The sequence below is a fragment of the Salmo salar genome, chromosome ssa18 (assembly GCF_905237065.1).
Source record: "Salmo salar chromosome ssa18, Ssal_v3.1, whole genome shotgun sequence".
In the NCBI taxonomy this organism is placed as follows: domain Eukaryota; kingdom Metazoa; phylum Chordata; class Actinopteri; order Salmoniformes; family Salmonidae; genus Salmo; species Salmo salar.
This window is the reverse complement of record NC_059459.1, coordinates 33,005,690-33,028,501: the sequence shown is the minus strand read 5'-3', so window position 1 is coordinate 33,028,501 and position 22,812 is coordinate 33,005,690. Positions and strand designations below refer to the sequence as shown.

Genomic DNA, 22,812 nt, shown 5'->3' with positions numbered 1-22,812 from the left:
TTACTGTGAGACTGGAGAGAGCCATGTTTACTGTTCATTACTGATTGCTTATTTCACTTTTGTTTATTATCTATTTCACTTGCTTTGGCAATGTAAACATGTTTCCCAATAAAGCCTTTGAATTGAATAAAGCGAAACAGAGAGAGAGAATCATTCTTCTTCGCTGAGCGGGTCCTCTGTAGCTAAACATGATTGAAATGAACTTCTCAGTTCAGAAGGCAGGTAACAGGTCATTATAGAAGTGTGGCTAGTCCCCAGTCTTGAGGAACTGCTTTCAACAGAGAGAGAAGTAGCAAACATTCATTGTTGTTTGATCATGGTGTTCAAAAGAGATGAGTGGAACCTAATGACTTGATAATGAAAGATAATTGACATGGACACATCTGAGACAAAATGCTGGATGTGGATGCTGAATTCTAGTTGACATCTTTCCCCTGCATCACTTTGTCAAGGAGACCTATTAGTCTCACAAAGGAAATGCATGTTCATGGAAGAGACAACATGAATCTGTGATTTAAACCCTCCCTTCCTCTGCCACCTTCATGGAAAAGACACATTGCGGCTCTTAAAGGCTTGGATTGATCTGTGCCCCCACAGTACACTACACTCTACAGAGCAAAGGGCTGGTACTGACAGGGAGAGGGGGTGTGTTCAAATCTCTCCCCTTTCCAATGACAACCAGACTCTGGCCTACTCTTTGAAGTGTGGCAACATCATGTCCGTTTCTGGTGGGCAGTGACGGTCTCTCCCAGTCCCATGTGTTGTCTCAGCTGGACACTTCCTAGTCCGTTGTGCTAACGGCTGTTATGCGAGACGGCCAAAAGAGGCCCAGGCTGGTACTGTAATACCCTTTTCACACTACAGCGCCAACCCAAACCATACTGTGTTGGCTCTTACTGTTTCACATTGTCCTTTCCACCATGGTTCAAACCACTACGGTGGATGCATAATCAGGCCAGCACAGTACAGCTGCACTTGGCTCGCTAGTGTTGAAAGCATATAGGCTGGTCGGAGGAGTCGGTACAAGTTCCGTTGTATAAAAGCCTGGCAGTGTCTCAATAACTTGACATTGGAGATGCTCCCTGGTGAACAGCTAGTGGGCAATGGACGTGGGCATACAGGGAAGGCAGGCAGGGATAACCACAGCCATAAATATACATGCATGTTTACTGCTTCTATAGACAGAATTATATGGCTCTGAGGATAACTAGGGGCTCCATATCCTCTTCTTCCACTATCCCCCTCAGCCACTGGCTTTCACTATCCCCCTCAGCCACTGGCTTTCACTATCCCCCTCAGCCACTGGCTTTCACTATCCCCCTCAGCCACTGGCTTTCACTCTCCCCCTCAGCCACTGGCTTTCACTATCCCCCTCAGCCACTGGCTTCCACTACCCCCCTCAGCCACTGGCTTTCACTGCCCCCCTCAGCCACTGGCTTTCACTATCCCCCTCAGCCACTGGCTTTCACTATCCCCCTCAGCCACTGGCTTTCACTATTCCCCTCAGCCACTGGCTTTCACTCTCCCCCTCAGCCACTAGCTTTCACTCTCCCCCTCAGCCACTGGCTTTCACTATCCCCCTCAGCCACTGGCTTTCACTATCCCCCTCAGCCACTGGCTTTCACTATCCCCCTCAGCCACTGGCTTTCACTATTCCCCTCAGCCACTGGCTTTCACTATCCCCCTCAGCCACTGGCTTTCACTATCCCCCTCAGCCACTAGCTTTCACTCTCCCCCTCAGCCACTGGCTTTCACTATCCCCCTCAGCCACTGGCTTTCACTATCCCCCTCAGCCACTAGCTTTCACTATCCCCCTCAGCCACTGGCTTTCACTATCCCCCTCAGCCACTGGCTTTCACTATCCCCCTCAGCCACTGGCTTCCACTATCCAACCTCAGCCACTGGCTTCCACTATCCAACCTCAGCCACTGGCTTCCACTACCCCCTCAGCCACTGGCTTCCACTATCCCCCTCAGCCACTGGCTTCCACTATCCAACCTCAGCCACTGGCTTCCACTATCCCCCTCAGCCACTGGCTTCCACTATCCCCCTCAGCCACTGGCTTCCACTATCCAACCTCAGCCACTGGCTTCCACTATCCCCCTCAGCCACTGGCTTTCACTATCCCCCTCAGCCACTGGCTTCCACTATCCCCCTCAGCCACTGGCTTCCACTATCCCCCTCAGCCACTGGCTTTCACTGTCCCCCTCAGCCACTGGCTTCCACTATCCCCCTCAGCCACTGGCTTTCACTATCCCCCTCAGCCACTGGCTTTCACCATCCCCCTCAGCCACTGGCTTTCACCGTCTCCTCAGCCATTGGCTTTCACTCTCCCCCTCAGCCACTGGCTTTCACCATCCCCCTCAGCCACTGGCTTTCACCATCCCCCTCAGCCACTGGCTTTCACTCTCCCCCTCAGCCACTGGCTTTCACCATCCCCCCTCAGCCACTGGCTTTCACTATCCCCCTCAGCCACTGGCTTTCACTATCCCCCTCAGCCACTGGCTTTCACTATCCCCCTCAGCCACTGGCTTTCACTTTCCCCCTCAGCCACTGGCTTTCACCATCCCCCTCAGCCACCGGCTTCCACTATCCCCCTCAGCCACCGGCTTCCACTGTCCCCCTCAGCCACCGGCTTTCACTGTCCCCCTCAGCCACCGGCTTTCACTGTCCCCCTCAGCCACTGGCTTCCACTGTCCCATCAGCCACTGGCTTTCACTGCCCCCCTCAGCCACTGGCTTCCACTGTCCCCCTCAGCCACTGGCTTTCACTGTACCCCTCAGCCACTGGCTGTCACTGTCCCCCTCAGCCACTGGCTTTCACTGTCCCCCTCAGCCACTGGCTTTCACTGTCCCCCTCAGCCACTGGCTTTCACTGTCCCATCAGCCACTGGCTTTCACTGTCCCATCAGCCACTGGCTTTCACTGTCCCCTCAATCCACACCTCACTATTTCTCCAGCTAAAACACTTTCCACATTATTTTCACATTATTTCAATCCATTTGTTAGCCCCGTTGGGTTAATAACGTGCTTCAAACTGTAAGCTGTATTTCAAGTACCATGCTCTGATGCACTTAGAGGCTACACATTCCCTCCTAAGTAGCTGAAAATGTTACATAAGCCAAGTTGGATGGACATGTTCCGTTAAAATGTTGGTTATTTTCAAATGCTTCTTAGCTAAGAGCAATGCCATTTCTAAGAGCTGAACCCTGAGAATGATCTCCTCTGTCTGCCCTGTGCATCTCCACTGGCTTGGTCAACATCCAGGGCTTATAGTGTTTGCTCTCTGCAACCAATTTAGCTGGAGGTAGTCAAAAAGGTTTTATACTGTAGCACCTCACACATACAAACACACACACAGCCTCATATATGTCCTCACACACAGCCTCATACATGTCCTCACACACATCCTCCTCACAAATCCCAATCCAGGATAGAGCAAGTTGTCATCCCATAGTTTAATATAGTTTGCAAACGCTACCGTGTGTTGATCAAATAACATGTCTGAATACCCACCTCCTCCTCACAACCACCTGTCTCAACCAAGCTGCCATTCAACAGCTTACTGGACTGTGAAAACACTACAAAATGTTTCTATAACATCACGCAAACATGTCTCAATATGGCCACAAATACTGCTCCCCCTGTAAAGTCTTCCTCTTAGCCAGAGTGTAAAATTAGCATAAAATACATACATTGAATAGACAAACATGAGTTTGACGTTGGTAACGGAACAGTCTGCTAGCTTTCAGTAGCGCCAATGTCTATAGCTTCATAGTGAGGCACTAACATCTCCCATAGCATTAGGAGCACTACAGTACATAACCTGATGTGGAGCCAGCTGCTGCTACAGTACATAACCTGATGTGGAGACAGCTGCTACTACAGTACATAACCTGATGTGGAGCCAGCTGCTACTACAGTACATAACCTGATGTGGAGCCAGCTGCTGCTACAGTACATAACCTGATGTGGAGCCAGCTGCTACTACAGTACATAACCTGATGTGGAGCCAGCTGCTACTACAGTACATAACCTGATGTGGAGCCAGCTGCTACTACAGTACATGACCTGATGTGAAGCCAGCTGCTGCTACAGTACATAACCTGATGTGGAGCCAGCTGCTACTACAGTACATAACCTGATGTGGAGCCAGCTGCTGCTACAGTACATAACCTGATGTGGAGCCAGCTGCTGCTACAGTACATAACCTGATGTGGAGCCAGCTGCTGCTACAGTACATAACCTGATGTGGAGCCAGCTGCTACTACAGTACATAACCTGATGTGGAGCCAGCTGCTACTACAGTACATAACCTGATGTGGAGCCAGCTGCTGCTACAGTACATAACCTGATGTGCAGCCAGCTGCTACTACAGTACATAACCTGATGTGGAGCCAGCTGCTGCTACAGTACATAACCTGATGTGGAGCCAGCTGCTGCTACAGTACATAACATGATGTGGAGCCAGCTGCTACTACAGTACATAACCTGATGTGGAGCCAGCTGCTACTACAGTACATAACATGATGTGGAGCCAGCTGCTACTACAGTACATAACCTGATGTGGAGCCAGCTGCTGCTACAGTACATAACCTGATGTGGAGCCAGCTGCTACTACAGTACATGACCTGATGTGGAGCCAGCTGCTGCTACAGTACATAACCTGATGTGGAGCCAGCTGCTGCTACAGTACATAACATGATGTGGAGCCAGCTGCTGCTACAGTACATAACCTGATGTGGAGCCAGACTAGCCAGCTGCTGCTACAGTACATAACCTGATGTGGAGCCAGCTGCTGCTACAGTACATAACCTGATGTGGAGCCAGCTGCTGCTACAGTACATAACCTGATGTGGAGCCAGCTGCTACTACAGTACATAACATGATGTGGAGCCAGCTGCTACTACAGTACATAACCTGATGTGGAGCCAGCTGCTGCTACAGTACATAACCTGATGTGGAGCCAGCTGCTGCTACAGTACATAACCTGATGTGGAGCCAGCTGCTACTACAGTACATAACCTGATGTGGAGCCAGCTGCTGCTACAGTACATAACCTGATGTGCAGCCAGCTGCTACTACAGTACATAACCTGATGTGGAGCCAGCTGCTGCTACAGTACATAACCTGATGTGGAGCCAGCTGCTGCTACAGTACATAACATGATGTGGAGCCAGCTGCTACTACAGTACATAACCTGATGTGGAGCCAGCTGCTACTACAGTACATAACATGATGTGGAGCCAGCTGCTACTACAGTACATAACCTGATGTGGAGCCAGCTGCTTCTACAGTACATAACCTGATGTGGAGCCAGCTGCTACTACAGTACATGACCTGATGTGGAGCCAGCTGCTGCTACAGTACATAACCTGATGTGGAGCCAGCTGCTGCTACAGTACATAACATGATGTGGAGCCAGCTGCTGCTACAGTACATAACCTGATGTGGAGCCAGACTAGCCAGCTGCTGCTACAGTACATAACCTGATGTGGAGCCAGCTGCTGCTACAGTACATAACCTGATGTGGAGCCAGCTGCTGCTACAGTACATAACCTGATGTGGAGCCAGCTGCTACTACAGTACATAACATGATGTGGAGCCAGCTGCTACTACAGTACATAACCTGATGTGGAGCCAGCTGCTGCTACAGTACATAACCTGATGTGGAGCCAGCCTAGCCAGCTGCTACTGGGCAGTGCTACAGAACACTTTGCTAACAGATTGCATTGTGTTGCTATGGTCTCTTTTTTTGTCTCCACATTTTGTGTGTGTGTGTGTGTGTGTGTGTGTGTGTGTGTGTGTGTGTGTGTGTGTGTGTGTGTGTGTGTGTGTGTGTGTGTGTGTGTGTGTGTGTGTGTGTGTGTGTGTGTGTGTGTGTGTAGCTTTATCCAGATACTGCTGGTGGGCGGCGAGGGAGGGATGGTTACAGAGTGTGACCACAGATGGGAAAAGGCCAAACCCACACAAACAGATTGGGAGGCTGTGATATCTGGCAAGCGGAGGGTGAAAAATAGCGTCGGTTTAAACTGTGAAGTCGACTGGAGAAAGATTGATTTGTGGTAACCCCGCAGAGCAACTTCTGTGCAGCAGATTGATGCTTCATTGTGAGAGACAGGAAGCCCAAACTGGATCCAAAATTCACATGATACTGTATTCACTAACAAGTCAAACTGGGTCCAAGAGTCACATGATACTGTATTCACTAACAAGTCAAACTGGGTCCAAGAGTCACATGATACTGTATTCACTAACAAGTCAAACTGGGTCCAAGAGTCACATGATACTGTATTCACTAACAAGTCAAACTGGGTCCAAGTCACATGATACTGTATTCACTAACATGTCAAACTGGGTCCAAGTCATATGATACTGTATTCACTAACAAGTCAAACTGGGTCCATGAGTCACATGATACTGTATTCACTAACAAGTCAAACTGGGTCCAAGAGTCACATGATACTGTATTCACTAACAAGTCAAACTGGGTCCAAGATTCAAATACTATATTCCTCACTAACAAGGGATATATGCATGTTCTGTGCTGCCTCTGTGGCCAATACTTAAGACGATCTCTCTCTCTCTCTCATGTAATATACGATCTGTATCCTGATTAGAGGGTGTGTGATAAAGATATGTAAATGCCTTTCATTCATTGGTGCTGAAGTGGTTGAAATAAACAGGAAACTTCAACCAATTAGACTCATCAACTCCTTTATGTAGCCTTCACTTAAATCATGACAACTGTTCCTTGTGCTGAGAGAAGAACTGTCTTCAATACATTATGAAAGCTTGGTTGCCTCTCTCTCTCTCGTTGGTTCACTGAGAGAAGAACTGTCTTCAATACCTTATGAAAGCTTGGTTGCCTCTCTCTCTCTCTCGTTGGTTCACTGAGAGAAGAACTGTCTTCAATACCTTATGAAAGCTTGGTTGCCTCTCTCTCTCTCGTTGGTTCACTGAGAGAAGAACTGTCTTCAATACATTATGAAAGCTTGGTTGCCTCTCTCTCGTTCACTGACATATTGACAGTAGCTACATATTCCCAACTCAGTTTAATTATAATTCCAGAGCTACATATGAGTGCCCTCCTCTGGATGTCTTGAGCCAAAAGGACAACACGTTTCCTTCCTCTCAGGCAACTGAGTTAGGAAGGACGTCTGTATCTTTGTAGTGACTGGGTGTATTATGCGACACGTGAAGCACATTTTCACTCCTTAACAAATTTAGGCTTGCCAGAACAATGGGGTTGAATCCTTCTTGACTCAAGACATTTCAGCTTTTCATTTTAATTCAACATCATTCTTCTTTGACATTATGGAGTATTGTGTGTAGGCCAAAGACACAAACTCTAAATGTAATCCATTTTAAATTCAGGCTGTAACAACAAAATGTGGGAAAAATCAAGGGGAGTGAATACTTCCTGAAGGCTCTGTAAGTCTGGTCACTATTCTATTAGCTAATTACTCTGTCACATGATACACTAGATTGACCTCAATGACACAAACACACACACACTTTGTAGTTAATTACTCGTTTGCTTTTGGCTTTTGAATTTTAACATTCTAATTACTTGTTGTTTTCATTATGCACAAGCTAATATATCAGAGGTCGCAAAATAACAAAAACAACAGCCGACTGGTATGTTTGTTGGTGGTTGATTTTACATTGACTAGACACAGGAACTGTATGTCTTCCAAACTGCTGGTAAACTAATACAGTGATGTGGTCTATACACGTGTTATGCTAGGAGCTGCAAAATGTATTAGATGGGCAACATTTACAAAATCTACATTAGCTCTAATCTAAAATCATTCTAATTTCAGTTGGTGCAACCCACCCAGTGTGGGTTAACAATAGCCACGACTTCAACTCCACTAGACCACTGTATCCCACCTCTCACCCTGTGAGCCACCTGCACCAGCTCAGAGCTTCTTTCCTTTCAGCCTCTCTGATGGGGGTTTATTTTGTATTGACTAAAAACAGTCAACTGCTGATACACAAATACAGTGATATGGTCTACACATGCATTTTGGATTTTGAGTGAAGAGGTGTCTGACAGCGGTAAACATTACAATTCCAACTTCTCTGAAGTACTGTATCTCCACATCTCTCTGAGCCACCTTCGTCCCTGAGCACTTCCTCTCAAACGTGGAAAACACATTTCCCTCTTCCAGTCAAAGTGCAATGCCCCCCCACCCCGCAACACACTCACATTTCAGTCCATTCCTCGCCTCATTAGATTTCAACACCTTCCTCTCCATGGTAACCCGGCCTGACAATGTTCTTGGTGAATCTCTATACACTCCTCCTGTCCTCTAAACATCTCCCTCTCAGAGGCTACCTCCCAAATGGAATCATATTCCCTATATATAACTCAACTCTGGACCTCCAAGCCAGTTCCACTGAGTTTTTTCATTGTTCCCCTCTAATCAGGGACTGATTTAGACGGGTGATTCCCCTCTAATCAGGGACTGATTTAGACTTGGGACACCAGGTGGGTGATTCCCCTCTAATCAGGGACTGATTTAGACTTGGGACACCAGGTGGGTGATTCCCCTCTAATCAGGGACTGATTTAGACTTGGGACACCAGGTGGGTGATTCCCCTCTAATCAGGGACTGATTTGGACCTGGGACACCAGGTGGGTGATTCCCCTCTAATCAGGGACTGATTTGGACCTGGGACACCAGGTGGGTGATTCCCCTCTAATCAGGGACTGATTTAGACCTGGGACACCAGGTGGGTGCAATTCATTATCAGGTAGAACAGAAAACCCCACAGGCTCCGGACCTCGTAGGGTAAGAGTTGAATACCCCTGCCCTATATAGTGCACTACTTTTGATAGGGCTCTCTGTCTAATGTAGTGCACTACATAAGGAATAGGGTGCCATTTGGGAAACATACACTATCTAAGACAGGCCCGCTCTGCCTCGAGCATTAGGCAGGATGAATAAATGCATGTGATCCAGCTCGCTGGAAAAGGAATGATGCATATTCCCGTTCGTGTCTGCATGCCTGACTTCACCGTAGTAACTGTTGAGGAGGCTAGGAGGCCATGTAATCCATCAGTAAATGCTTGTCCTTGATATGAATTCATCCTGGTTGAATAATGAATGATACCGAAGAAGGTCTTGTGTACCACTGTTGGGCATGAGGATAACTGGCCTCTACACCATCTCTTTGTCTGTGTCCAAAATGCCACCCCAGTCCTTATTTAGTGCAATACTTTTGACCAAGGCCCATGGTAGAAAGTAGTGCACTAAATAGGGAATAGGGTGCCATTTGGGACGTAGCCCTTTTGTGAGATATTAAACATTGATCATATATTCTAATGTGTTTATTATATATTACATGCTTCCTTCTTTATCTCGGGTCTTCTTTCCTCTGATGGACTGGTAGGTCTCTACGTATGTGAAAAATATAGCATCTTGCTGTACTGCTAGAGATAGTCTTCGTGTGTGTGTGTCAGTGTACATGGTGTGTGTAGCTGGCAGTCTTACCTTGAGGTGCGTCGGCATCGCAGGTCTTGGTAGTCCAAGTGGTATTATTCCCTGGTGGCATCGGGCTCTGATCAAACACACACACACAAAAAGAGGCATGTTTCTCTTCTCCATAGCAAACAAAGTATCCAGTACTGTTTGTTTGCTATAATATGACGGATGTGCACTTAAACTAACTAAGCGTACACAGTTTTCCATTCAACTCAACTGCAATCCAGAAAATAAAACATGTATGGTCATCATCGTGTTCCACCAAGGTGTGTAGCTAAGGCAGCTAATGCGGCTATTGAGGCTAATGCGGCCAATGAGGCTAAGGCAGCTAATGTAGCTAATGTGGCTAATGTGGCTAATGAGGCTAATGTAGCTAATGAGGCTAAGGCAGCTAATGTAGTTAATGCACTAATGTAGCAAATGTAGCTAATGAGGCTAAGGCAGCTAATGCACTAATGTAGCTAATGAGTGAGGCTAAGGCGACTAATGTAGCTAATGCACTAACGCAGCTAATGTAGCTAATACAATAGCTGTTCGTTATCATATTTTGTTGTGCTGCCATTTACATTTAAAAGCACATCTTTATCCTTCCACCAATCATGAAACAAAGCCAAGTTTATGTCCATGACAATTGGCCAATACTCCAGGCAATACAACCTTCAACAGCAGGACATAACCATTATGAAGGAGAAACAAAGAACTGGAGCAATAGAGAGATTCAAATAAAAAGGAATGGCAGCCGTTTACCAGATCGAAATACATTTCACTGTCATTGCTATACATTATATCCTTAAATTTAGAAGGATTTAACCAAACATCACTCCTTCAGGAGGATTCAGGAGAATGGAACCATCACTCCTTCAGAAGGATTCAGGAGGATGAAACCCTCACTCCTTCAGAAGGATTCAGGAGAATGGAACCCTCACTCCTTCAGAAGGATTCAGGAGGATGAAACCCTCACTCCTTCAGGAGGATTCAGGAGGATGGAACCCTCACTCCTTCTGAAGGATTCAGGAACCCTCACTCCTTCTGAAGGATTCAGGAGGATGGAACCCTCACTCCTTCAGGAGGATGGAACCCTCACTCCTTCAGGAGGATTCAGGAGGATGGAACCCTCACTCCTTTAGGAGGATTGAGGAGGATGGAACCCTCACTCCTTCAGGAGGATTCAGGAGAATGGAACCCTCACTGCTTCAGAAGGATTCAGGAGGATGGAACCCTCACTCCTTCAGGAGGATTCACGAGGATGGAACCCTCACTCCTTCAGGAGGATTCAGGAGCATGGAACCCTCACTCACTCAGGAGGATTCAGGAGAATGTAACCCTCACTCCTTTAGGAGGATTCAGGAGGATGGAACCCTCACTCCTTCAGGAGGATTCAGGAGAATGTAACCCTGACTCCTTCAGGAGGATGGAACCCTCACTCCTTCAGAAGGATTCAGGAGGATGGAACCCTCACTCCTTCAGGAGGATTCACGAGGATGGAACCCTCACTCCTTCAGGAGGATTCAGGAGCATGGAACCCTCACTCACTCAGGAGGATTCAGGAGAATGTAACCCTCACTCCTTTAGGAGGATTCAGGAGGATGGAACCCTCACTCCTTCAGGAGGATTCAGGAGAATGTAACCCTGACTCCTTCAGGAGGATGGAACCCTCACTCCTTCAGAAGGATTCAGGAGGATGGAACCCTCACTCACTCAGGAGGATTCAGGAGAATGTAACCCTCACTCCTTTAGGAGGATTCAGGAGGATGGAACCCTCACTCCTTCAGGAGGATTCAGGAGAATGTAACCCTGACTCCTTCAGGAGGATGGAACCCTCACTCCTTCAGGAGGATTCAGGAGGATGGAACCCTCACTCCTTCAGGAGGATGGAACCCTCACTCCTTCAGGAGGATTCAGGAGGATGGAACCCTCACTCCTTCAGGAGGATTCAGGAGGCTGGAGCCCTCACTCCTTCAGGAGGATTCAAGAGGATGGAACCCTCACTCCTTCAGAGTTTTTTGGATTTAATCCACCCAAATTGACAGTGAAACCTAAATGGAAGAATGTTTGAGCAAGGCTCAAGTTATAAATCCCCTGATTCCCTGCTCCAATGGATCAGAAGGTGACGATGGTATTAAGGACAGAGAGAGATGATGAATGAGGCTGGGTATAGGGGTGAACAGTATTGGTGTGTGTGTGATGTGGATTTACGCTCATTAAAATATCTTTCCTTAGAGTTCCAACATTATTAATGACTTTCTTTTTTACACAAGATATGACCTCTCCCTCCCCCCCCCACACACACCCACCTCCCCCAGACCCTCCCACCCCCCCACACACACACCCACCTCCTCCCCAGACACTCTCAACCCCACCCCTCCCCCACACACACACCCTCCCCAGACACCCCCAACCCCTCCCCAGACACCCCAACCGCTCCCCAGATCCCCCAAACACACCCCCACCCCCTCCGAGGTCCCCTCATACACCCCACACCCCCTCAGAGGTCCCCTCATACTCATACATATTGCTCCTACCCATCTTTCCGATTTGGTCCTGCCGTACATACCTACACGTACGCTACGGTCACAAGACGCAGGCCTCCTTACTGTCCCTAGAATTTCTAAGCAAACAGCTGGAGGCAGGGCTTTCTCCTACAGAGCTGCATTTTTATGGAATGGCTTGCCTACCCATGTGAGAGAAGCAGACTCGGTCTCAACCTTTAAGTCTTTATTGAAGACTCATCTCTTCAGGAGGTCCTATGATTGAGTGTAGTCTGGCCCAGGAGTGTGAAGGTGAACGGAAAGGCACTGGAGCAACGAACAGCTCCTTGCTGTCTCTGCCTGGACGGTTCCCCTCTCTCCACTGGGATTCTCTGCCTCTAACCCTATTACAGGGGCTGAGTCACTGGCTTACTGGTGCTCTTCCATGCCGTCCCTAGCAGGGATGCGTCACTTGAGTGGGTTGAGTCACGGACGTGATCTTCCTGTCCGGGTTGGCGCCCCCCCTTGGGTTGTGCCGTGGCGGAGATCTTTGTGGACTATTCTCGGCCTTGTCTCAGGATGGTACGTTGGTGGTTGAAGATATCCCTCTAGTGGTGTGGGGGCTGTGCTTTGGCAAAGTGGGTGAGGTTATATCCTGCCTGTTTGGCCCTGTCTGGGTGTATCGTCGTACGGGGCCACAGAGTCTCCCGACCCCTCCTGTCTCAGCCTCCAGTATTTATGCTGCAGTAGTTTATGTGTCGGGGGGCTAGGGTCAGTCTATTATATCTGGAGTATTTCTCCTGTCTTATCCGGTGTCCTGTGTGAATTTAAGTACGCTCTCTCTAATTCTCTCACTCTGAGGACCTGAGCCCTAGGACCATGCCTCAGGATTCCCTGGCCTGATGACTCCTTGCTGTCCCCAGTCCACCTGGTAGTGCTGCTGCTCCAGATTCAACTGTTCTGCCTGCGGCTATGGAACCCTGACCTGTTCCCCGGACGTGCTACCTGATCCAGACCTGCTGTTTTCAACTCTCTAGAGACAGCAGGAGCGGTAGAGATACTCTGAATGATTCGCTATGAAAAGCCAACTGACATTTACTCCTGAGGTGCTGACCTGTTGCACCCTCGACAACCACTGTGATTATTATTATTTGACCCTGCTGGTAATCTATGAACATTTTAACATCTTGGCCATGCTCTGTTCTAATCAACACCCGGCACAGCCAGAAGAGGACTGGCCACCACTCATAGCCTGGTTCCTCTCTAGGTTTCTTCCTAGGTTCTGGCCTTTCTAGGGAGTTTCTCCTAGCCACCGTGCTTCTACACCTGCATTGCTTGCTGTTTGGGGTTTTAGGCTGGGTTTCTGTACAGCACTTTGTGACATCAGCTGATGTAAATACATTTGATTGACCCCCCCAGACACACCCCCACCCCCTCCCCAGTCCCCCCCAATCACCCTCTCCCCATATCCCCAAACACACACCTCCCCCTCCGCAGTATCCCACCCCACACACCCCCACCAGACCCCTCAGACACACACCCCCCACCCCAGACACACCCAGGCCTCCCCCACACAGCAGCTCACCTGCAGCAGGTAGTTCTGGCTCCCGTACATGACGTACTGCGGGGCCAGGCTGTAGATCATGAAGCTGGTGTGAAGGACAATCAGCAGTAGAATCATGCAGAGGAAGAGGAGGGCCTGGGGACGGGTTCTCTTGGGTCTGATCTTGTACAGCTGTCAGACAACACATTACAGTTAGATTAGTATGTCTGCTGTCAGACAACACAGTTCAGTTAGATTAGTATGTCTGCTGTCAGACAACACAGTTCAGTTAGATTAGTATGTCTGCTGTCAGACAACACATTCCAGTTAGATTAGTATGTCTGCTGTCAGACAACACATTACAGTTAGATTAGTATGTCTGCTGTCAGACAACACATTACAGTTAGATTAGTATGTCTGCTGTCAGACAACACAGTTCAGTTAGATTAGTATGTCTGCTGTCAGACAACACATTACAGTTAGATTAGTATGTCTGCTGTCAGAGAACACATTACAGTTAGATTAGTATGTCTGCTGTCAGACAACACATTCCAGTTAGATTGGTATGTCTGCTGTCAGACAACACATTACAGTTAGATTAGTATGTCTGCTGTCAGACAACACATTACAGTTAGATTAGTATGTCTGCTGTCAGACAACACATTTCAGTTAGATTAGTATGTCTGCTGTCAGACAACACATTACAGTTAGATTAGTATGTCTGCTGTCAGACAACACAGTTCAGTTAGATTAGTATGTCTGCTGTCAGACAACACAGTTCAGTTAGATTAGTATGTCTGCTGTCAGACAACACATTCCAGTTAGATTGGTATGTCTGCTGTCAGACAACACATTACAGTTAGATTAGTATGTCTGCTGTCAGACAACACAGTTCAGTTAGATTAGTATGTCTGCTGTCAGACAACACAGTTCAGTTAGATTAGTATGTCTGCTGTCAGACAACACATTCCAGTTAGATTAGTATGTCTGCTGTCAGACAACACATTCCAGTTAGATTAGTATGTCTGCTGTCAGACAACACATTACAGTTAGATTGGTATGTCTGCTGTCAGACAACACATTACAGTTAGATTAGTATGTCTGCTGTCAGACAACACAGGTCAGTTAGATTAGTATGTCTGCTGTCAGACAACACATTACAGTTAGATTAGTATGTCTGCTGTCAGACAACACAGTTCAGTTAGATTAGTATGTCTGCTGTCAGACAACACAGTTCAGTTAGATTAGTATGTCTGCTGTCAGACAACACAGTTCAGTTAGATTAGTATGTCTGCTGTCAGACAACACATTACAGTTAGATTAGTATGTCTGCTGTCAGACAACACATTACAGTTAGATTAGTATGTCTGCTGTCAGACAACACATTACAGTTAGATTAGTATGTCTGCTGTCAGAGAACACATTACAGTTAGATTAGTATGTCTGCTGTCAGACAACACAGTTCAGTTAGATTAGTATGTCTGCTGTCAGACAACACATTACAGTTAGATTAGTATGTCTGCTGTCAGACAACACATTACAGTTAGATTAGTATGTCTGCTGTCAGACAACACAGTTCAGTTAGATTAGTATGTCTGCTGTCAGACAACACATTCCAGTTAGATTAATATGTCTGCTGTCAGACAACACATTACAGTTAGATTAGTATGTCTGCTGTCAGACAACACAGTTCAGTTAGATTAGTATGTCTGCTGTCAGACAACACATTACAGTTAGATTAGTATGTCTGCTGTCAGACAACACATTACAGTTAGATTAGTATGTCTGCTGTCAGACAACACAGTTCAGTTAGATTAGTATGTCTGCTGTCAGACAACACATTACAGTTAGATTAGTATGTCTGCTGTCAGACAACACATTACAGTTAGATTAGTATGTCTGCTGTCAGACAACACAGTTCAGTTAGATTAGTATGTCTGCTGTCAGACAACACATTACAGTTAGATTAGTATGTCTGCTGTCAGACAACACAGTTCAGTTCATGATTATGTCTGCCGTCAGTTAGATGATTATGTCTGCTGTCAGTTAGGTGATTATGTCTGTTGTCAGTTAGATGATTACGTCTGCTGTCAGTTAGGTGATTACGTCTGCTGTCAGTTAGGTGATTACGTCTGCTGTCAGTTAGGTGATTACGTCTGCTGTCAGTTAGGTGATTACGTCTGCTGTCAGTTAGATGATTACGTCTGCTGTCAGTTGGTGATTACGGCTGTTGTCAGATGATTATGTCTGCTGTCAGTTAGGTGATTACGGCTGCGTCTGCTGTCAGTTAGGTGATTACGTCTGCTGTCAGTTAGGTGATTACGTCTGCTGTCAGTTAGGTGATTACGTCTGCTGTCAGTTAGGTGATTACGTCTGCTGTCAGTTAGGTGATTACGGCTGTTGTCAGATGATTATGTCTGCTGTCAGTTAGGTGATTACGTCTGCTGTCAGTTAGGTGATTACGTCTGCTGTCAGTTAGGTGATTACGTCTGCTGTCAGTTAGGTGATTACGTCTGCTGTCAGTTAGGTGATTACGTCTGCTGTCAGTTAGGTGATTACGTCTGCTGTCAGTTAGGTGATTACGTCTGCTGTCAGTTAGGTGATTACGTCTGCTGTCAGTTAGGTGATTACGTCTGCTGTCAGTTAGGTGATTACGTCTGCTGTCAGTTAGGTGATTACGTCTGCTGTCAGTTAGGTGATTACGTCTGCTGTCAGTTAGGTGATTACGTCTGCTGTCAGTTAGGTGATTACGTCTGCTGTCAGTTAGGTGATTATGTCGCTGTCAGTTAGGTGATTATGTCGCTGTCAGTTAGGTGATTACGTCTGCTGTCAGTTAGGTGATTACGTCTGCTGTCAGTTAGGTGATTACGTCTGTTGTCATTTAGGTGATTACGTCTGCTGTCAGTTTGGTGATTATGTCGCTGTCAGTTAGGTGATTATGTCTGTTGTCAGTTAGGTGATTATGTCTGTTGTCAGTTAGGTGATTATGTCTGTTGTCAGTTAGGTGATTATGTCGCTGTCAGGTAGATTAGTATGTCTTCCAGCTAGTTAAAAACAATAGAGAATGTCTCCTAGGAAGTGATAGAGACAGGAAACATGCAGTAATAGATAGTATGTCTGAAAGATAATTGTGGAGAAACAGTCGAAAGCAGGTTCATCTACCACACATAGATGTAGCAATGAGATGAGACATAATGATACACATCTTCTTTTATGTGATTACTCTATGAACGGGCGAGTGTGTGTGTGAGCCTAGGTGTGTGTGTGTGGGGAGCTGTCCTGACCCGTATCCAGAAGAACCAGATGCCCATGTTCCTGATGCCGGCCATGGAGGTGAACACAAAGTACATGGTGATGACCGTGATCAGGACATAATCCAACGGGAACACCTGGGAAACATCAGGTCAAAGGTTAGAGACACAGAGAGAGAGAGACACAGAGAGAGAGAAAGAGAGAGAGAGACAGAAAGAGAGACACACAGAGAGAGAGAGAGAGAGAGACACAGAGAGCGAGACAGAGAGACACAGAGAGAGAGAGCGAGACAGAGAGAGAAAGAGACGCGAGACAGAAACAGAGAGAGTGTGAAAGCTCCCAACTCATTCCTCTTCAACAGGGCATCATCCCAATATCCACACACACACACACACACACACACACACACACACACACACACACACACACACACACACACACACACACACACAGAGCTGTGTTTAGATGGGGCAATTAGCAGCAGTAGAATGCTATACTGTAACACTCTGTCCTAGCAGTAGTCTGCTATACTGTAACACTCTGTCCTAGCAGTAGTCTGCTATACTGTAACACTCTGTCCTGGTAGTAGTCTGCTATACTGTAACACTCTGTCCTGGTAGTAGTCTGCTATACTGTAACACTCTGTCCTGGTAGTAGTCTGCTATACTGTAACACTCTGTCCTAGCAGTAGTCTGCTATACTGTAACACTCTGTCCTGGCAGTAGTCTGCTATACTGTAACACTCTGTCCTAGCAGTAGTCTGCTATACTGTTGTTATGACGTTGACTTTCTGACCCTACTGAAGGACTGCTGTCCTGAAGGACTGCTGTCCTGTTAAATATAGAGTCTGGGAACATCAAACAAATGGGAAAAGGAACAATATTTTGGTAATAAAACCAGTTGGAAATATGCTTGGGAACGTAATGAGTATGGATGTCAGTTCGGTTGTCATCTGAGACATTATGACTGATGACAGGACGACATAAACTGTACCTGAGAAAGTATACACCCTCTAGTTATCAGAGTAACATGGAATTGTTATGCAATTTAAATGTTTGATATTGAAATTGTTTGTTAGGAGATTAAATATAATTTTAGCTTCCAAATGAGAGAATTGGGTTTTCATAAGGAAAGTGCCCTGCTTGATCAGTGGCCCACCCCTGTGAAGAGACAGGGGTTATAAACGATGAAACACATCCTTCCCCCTCTCCACTATATAAGCCTTTGACGAAAAGATAACCATGTTCCAGTACGTGAGGTCTGCAGCCTCTACGTTAGAAGGACACACGTCAAGTACAGAACTAAGCCAACCTCGGCGTGAGCTTTGGTGGCGAATGGTATGAACTTTGAGCTTATTCACTACAGAAGTGATACTTCCTAGCCGTTGAGTTAGCAGCGGCCGCTGTAGACGGGGGCTAGGAAAGGACGGACGACGGATCCAGTCTAACAGACGGACGAAGATACCACCACGTATTCAATGGACCACCAGAGACATTCTTCCGAGGACAGGAAGATCTGTTGGCCAACCCGGCCAGCATCTACGACCAATCTACCGAAGCGCAGCTCAGAGTAAATATTTATTGCGTTTTCCTTTTCCAAATGGGCGGTAATTTAGAATGCATAAGATAATGTATTTACGATAGCATAGCTGATGTTTCTGTGTTCCTAAATCTTCCCGCTCTTTCATTCAAGCCCAACCCCCTTTCCTTTGTGTAACCAGCCATCATGTATGACATCATTTGTATTCGGAGAATTTGTAATTCTGTGTGATTAGTTTAGGTTTTTAGTAAATAAATAATTAAACCCAATTTTGTATTGCTGATTCAACTTGTTAGCCAGGGTTCGTGAAGATAGCCAAGAATTTACAACTTTCATTATGAGACTGAAAATAAGATAAGGGTTAATATTGACTGCTATCGATGTAAAATATGACTAAGTATTTTAAGAGTTTATTCGGAAGATAACGGCTCTATAAACGTTATACCGTGGTGCCCCGACTTTCTAGTTAATTACATTTACATGATTAGCTTAATCAAGTAATATTAATTACAGAGAAAGGATTTTATAGGTTAGCATGTCATATCACTTAATCCGGCATAGCCAAAGACACGACACTGTAACACTCTGTCCTGGTAGTAGTCTGCTATACTGTAACACTCTGTCCTGGTAGTAGTCTGCTATACTGTAACACTCTGTCCTAGCAGTAGTCTGCTATACTGTAACACTCTGTCCTGGTAGTAGTCTGCTATACTGTAACACTCTGCCCTGGTAGTAGTCTGCTATACTGTAACACTCTGTCCTGGTAGTTGTCTGCTATACTGTAACACTCTGCCCTGGTAGTAGTCTGCTATACTGTAACACTCTGTCCTGGTAGTAGTCTGCTATACTGTAACACTCTGTCCTAGCAGTAGTCTGCTATACTGTAACACTCTGTCCTAGCAGTAGTCTGCTATACTGTAACACTCTGTCCTAGCAGTAGTCTGCTGTACTTACACTGTCTGGTAGTAGTCTGCTCTGCACTGCCAGCGTAATACTGTAACGGCAGTGTCTGCTCTGCATTGTAGCGTAGTCTCATACTGTAACGACTCTGTCTCTAGCGTAGTTGTAATACAGTAGGGGGAGTGCTGCTCAGCGTGAGGTAATACAGTAAGGGGAGTGCTGCTCAGCATGAGGTAATACAGTAAGGGGAGTGCTGCTCAGCATGAGGTAATACAGTAAGGGGAGTGCTGCTCAGCGTGAGGTAATACAGTAAGGGGAGTGCTGCTCAGCGTGAGGTAATACAGTAAGGGGAGTGCTGCTCAGCGTGAGGTAATACAGTAAGGGGAGTGCTGCTCAGCGTGAGGTAATACAGTAGGGAGAGTGCTGCTCAGCGTGAGGTAATACAGTAAGGGGAGTGCTGCTCAGCATGAGGTAATACAGTAGGGGGAGTGCTGCTCAGCGTGAGGTAATACAGTAGGGGGAGTGCTGCTCAAATTGAATGTTTCATGTGTTCTCCACACTCTCGCCCTCACAGGAACGTACTCAAGAGAACGTCCTCAGCGAATGCACTCGGAGCATGGTAGTATAGAGCATGGTAGTATAGAGCATGGTAGTATAGAGCATGGTAGTATGCATATTGAGAAACACTGTAGGTGTGTGTGTGTGTCTAGGTGTGTGTTCGCTTCAGTGGGTCGTTCAAAAAATAATAATAAATTTAAAAGTTTTGTGGGTGGAAAACTCTTTGAAAGTCATGCTCACTGAAAATGACTGTCCAATAAGTTGCTTGGCTGCACGTCACTGTGGAGGAAATGTTAATGCCTGGCACTTTGGCAGCTTTACACTCATAACTCCTACTGGGCTTGACATGCATTTTAAATAGTAGGATACACTGTGACCTTTACAATTCTTATCATCAGATCCTCCTACAAGCCAATCAGGGGCTGGATGATCTCATATAGCAGCCTAAGTTCTATATATGTCAACAACTCTCTCTCCCTCTATCTCTCAAAAGTAGTGCACTATGTAGGGATTAGGAGCCCAGGGTTTTGGTCATTCACATCACAGAGAAGACATTATGAATACGCCAGTAATGTGGTGGTGATTATTCTCCTTCACTATGGGTCCCGGGGGAATAATATATTTTAATTAAAATATCCTACTCTAATTGCAGAAATCAATGGCCAGGACTTCTCTCTGGTAATGTCCCAAATGGCACCCTATTCCATATATAGCACACTACTTTTAACCAGGGCCCATAGGGATCTTGTCAAAGGTAGTGCACTATATAGGGAATGGAGTGCTATTTGGGACCCATACTCTCACTAATACGTGATCTAATTAGCTGATTTGAGAAGATGACGTAGGGTGGATATGGAATTAATATTTTCCAAGACACCGGAACACTTACCATTGCACTACTAACATCAAGTTAAAGTAAAATACATTGAACTACTCATTTAAATCTCTACCGAGCCACTTACCATTCCACACTTCTGATAAAGTAAGATCTAAAAGTAATGGAAAATGACTGGAAAATGGCATGTACTTAATAATGTATTATTATGGTAAAAGATACTGCTTGACCCCTTGTGACCTTTACTGTTTTAGTAATATAATTCATTGTTCTAACGGCATGGAGCATTATCCCACTGAGGCCAACGACATGGAGCATTATCCCACTGAGGCCAACGACATGGAACATTATCCCACTTTAAGGAAAGAGGGGCTTCAGTATACTCACAGGCTGCGCGCACACACACGGCATACGCATATACACACACAAACACTTAAACATTTTGTCATTTAGCAGACGTTCTTATTCAGAGCGACTTACAGTAAGTGCATTCATCTACACACACACACAAACAGAACTCACAGGCTGTAGAGTCAGCAGGAGTTCATTCAGAGGGTTGGTCAGGTTGGTGCCAAACACCATGAAGCCAGAAGTGATGCCAGCAGAGTGAAGAGCTTTGTCCAAACTGCAGAACAGAACAGACTAGTTTAGTTCTCTTCCAAGGAAATTATTGTTCACAGGCACGTACATTCAGGGACACAAACCATTTCACATTAGTTAACAGCACGTTACTATAACAGACACAAACCATTTAACATTAACAGCACGTTACTATAACAGACACAAACCATTTAACATTAGTTTAACAGCACGTTACTATAACAGACACAAACCATTTAACATTAACAGCACGTTACTATAACAGACACAAACCATTTAACATTAGTTTAACAGCACGTTACTATAACAGACACAAACCATTTAACATTAGTTTAACAGCATGTTACTATAACAGACACAAACCATTTAACATTAGTTTAACAGCACGTTACTATAACAGACACAAACCATTTAACATTAGTTTAACAGCATGTTACTATAACAGACACAAACCATTTAACATTAACAGCACGTTACTATAACAGACACAAACCATTTCACATTAGTTAACAGCACGTTACTATAACAGACACAAACCATTTAACATTAACAGCATGTTACTATAACAGACACAAACCATTTAACATTAGTTTAACAGCATGTTACAATAACAGACACAAACCATTTAACATTAACAGCACGTTACTATAACAGACACAAACCATTTAACATTAGTTTAACAGCACGTTACTATAACAGACACAAACCATTTAACATTAGTTTAACAGCACGTTACTATAACAGACACAAACCATTTAACATTAGTTTAACAGCACGTTACTATAACAGACACAAACCATTTAACATTAGTTTAACAGCACGTTACTATAACAGACACAAACCATTTAACATTAACAGCACGTTACTATAACAGACACAAACCATTTCACATTAGTTTAACAGCACGTTACTATAACAGACACAAACCATTTCACATTAGTTTAACAGCACGTTACTATAACAGACACAAACCATTTCACATTAGTTTAACAGCACATTACTATAACAGACACAAACCATTTCACATTAGTTTAACAGCACATTACTATAACAGACACAAACCATTTAACATTAACAGCACGTTACTATAACAGACACAAACCATTTCACATTAGTTTAACAGCACGTTACTATAACAGACACAAACCATTTAACATTAACAGCACGTTACTATAACAGACACAAACCATTTAACATTAGTTTAACAGCACGTTACTATAACAGACACAAACCATTTAACATTAACAGCATGTTACTATAACAGACACAAACCATTTAACATTAACAGCACGTTACTATAAAAGACACAAACCATTACACATTAGTTTAACCATGCATCATAAATCCATGTGAACTTTTATCAGATATGAGATATGACAGCACACTGAAACTTCTCTGGCTGCACTAACTACAATCACACAGTCAAGACCCTGCAACACTGTCAGGACCCTGCAATTACAATTACTAGAGTTGACGTCTGTTTGACTCATGAGTCTTAGTAACAACACTGTCTGTGTGACTCATGAGTCTTAGTAACAACACTGTCTGTGTGACTCATGAGTCTTAGTAACAACACTGTCTGTGTGACTCATGAGTCTTAGTAACAACACTGTCTGTGTGACGT

General features: G+C 45.3%; 1 protein-coding gene across 2 annotated transcripts in view; it reads right to left on the bottom strand.

Moving 5' to 3' along the window:
* The window catches only part of LOC106560274 (lysosomal cobalamin transport escort protein LMBD1), a 311,650-nt gene that overhangs the window by 77,965 nt on the left and 210,873 nt on the right, over positions 1-22,812 (bottom strand). For both annotated transcript variants that reach the window (XM_045701048.1, XM_045701049.1), the window contains 4 exons: positions 21,111-21,213; positions 16,789-16,893; positions 13,547-13,696; positions 9,503-9,569 (listed from right to left, as the gene is read on the bottom strand). In XM_045701048.1, coding sequence (XP_045557004.1) covers positions 9,503-9,569; positions 13,547-13,696; positions 16,789-16,893; positions 21,111-21,213 — 425 coding nt within the window. The remainder of the gene's footprint in view (positions 1-9,502; positions 9,570-13,546; positions 13,697-16,788; positions 16,894-21,110; positions 21,214-22,812) is intronic.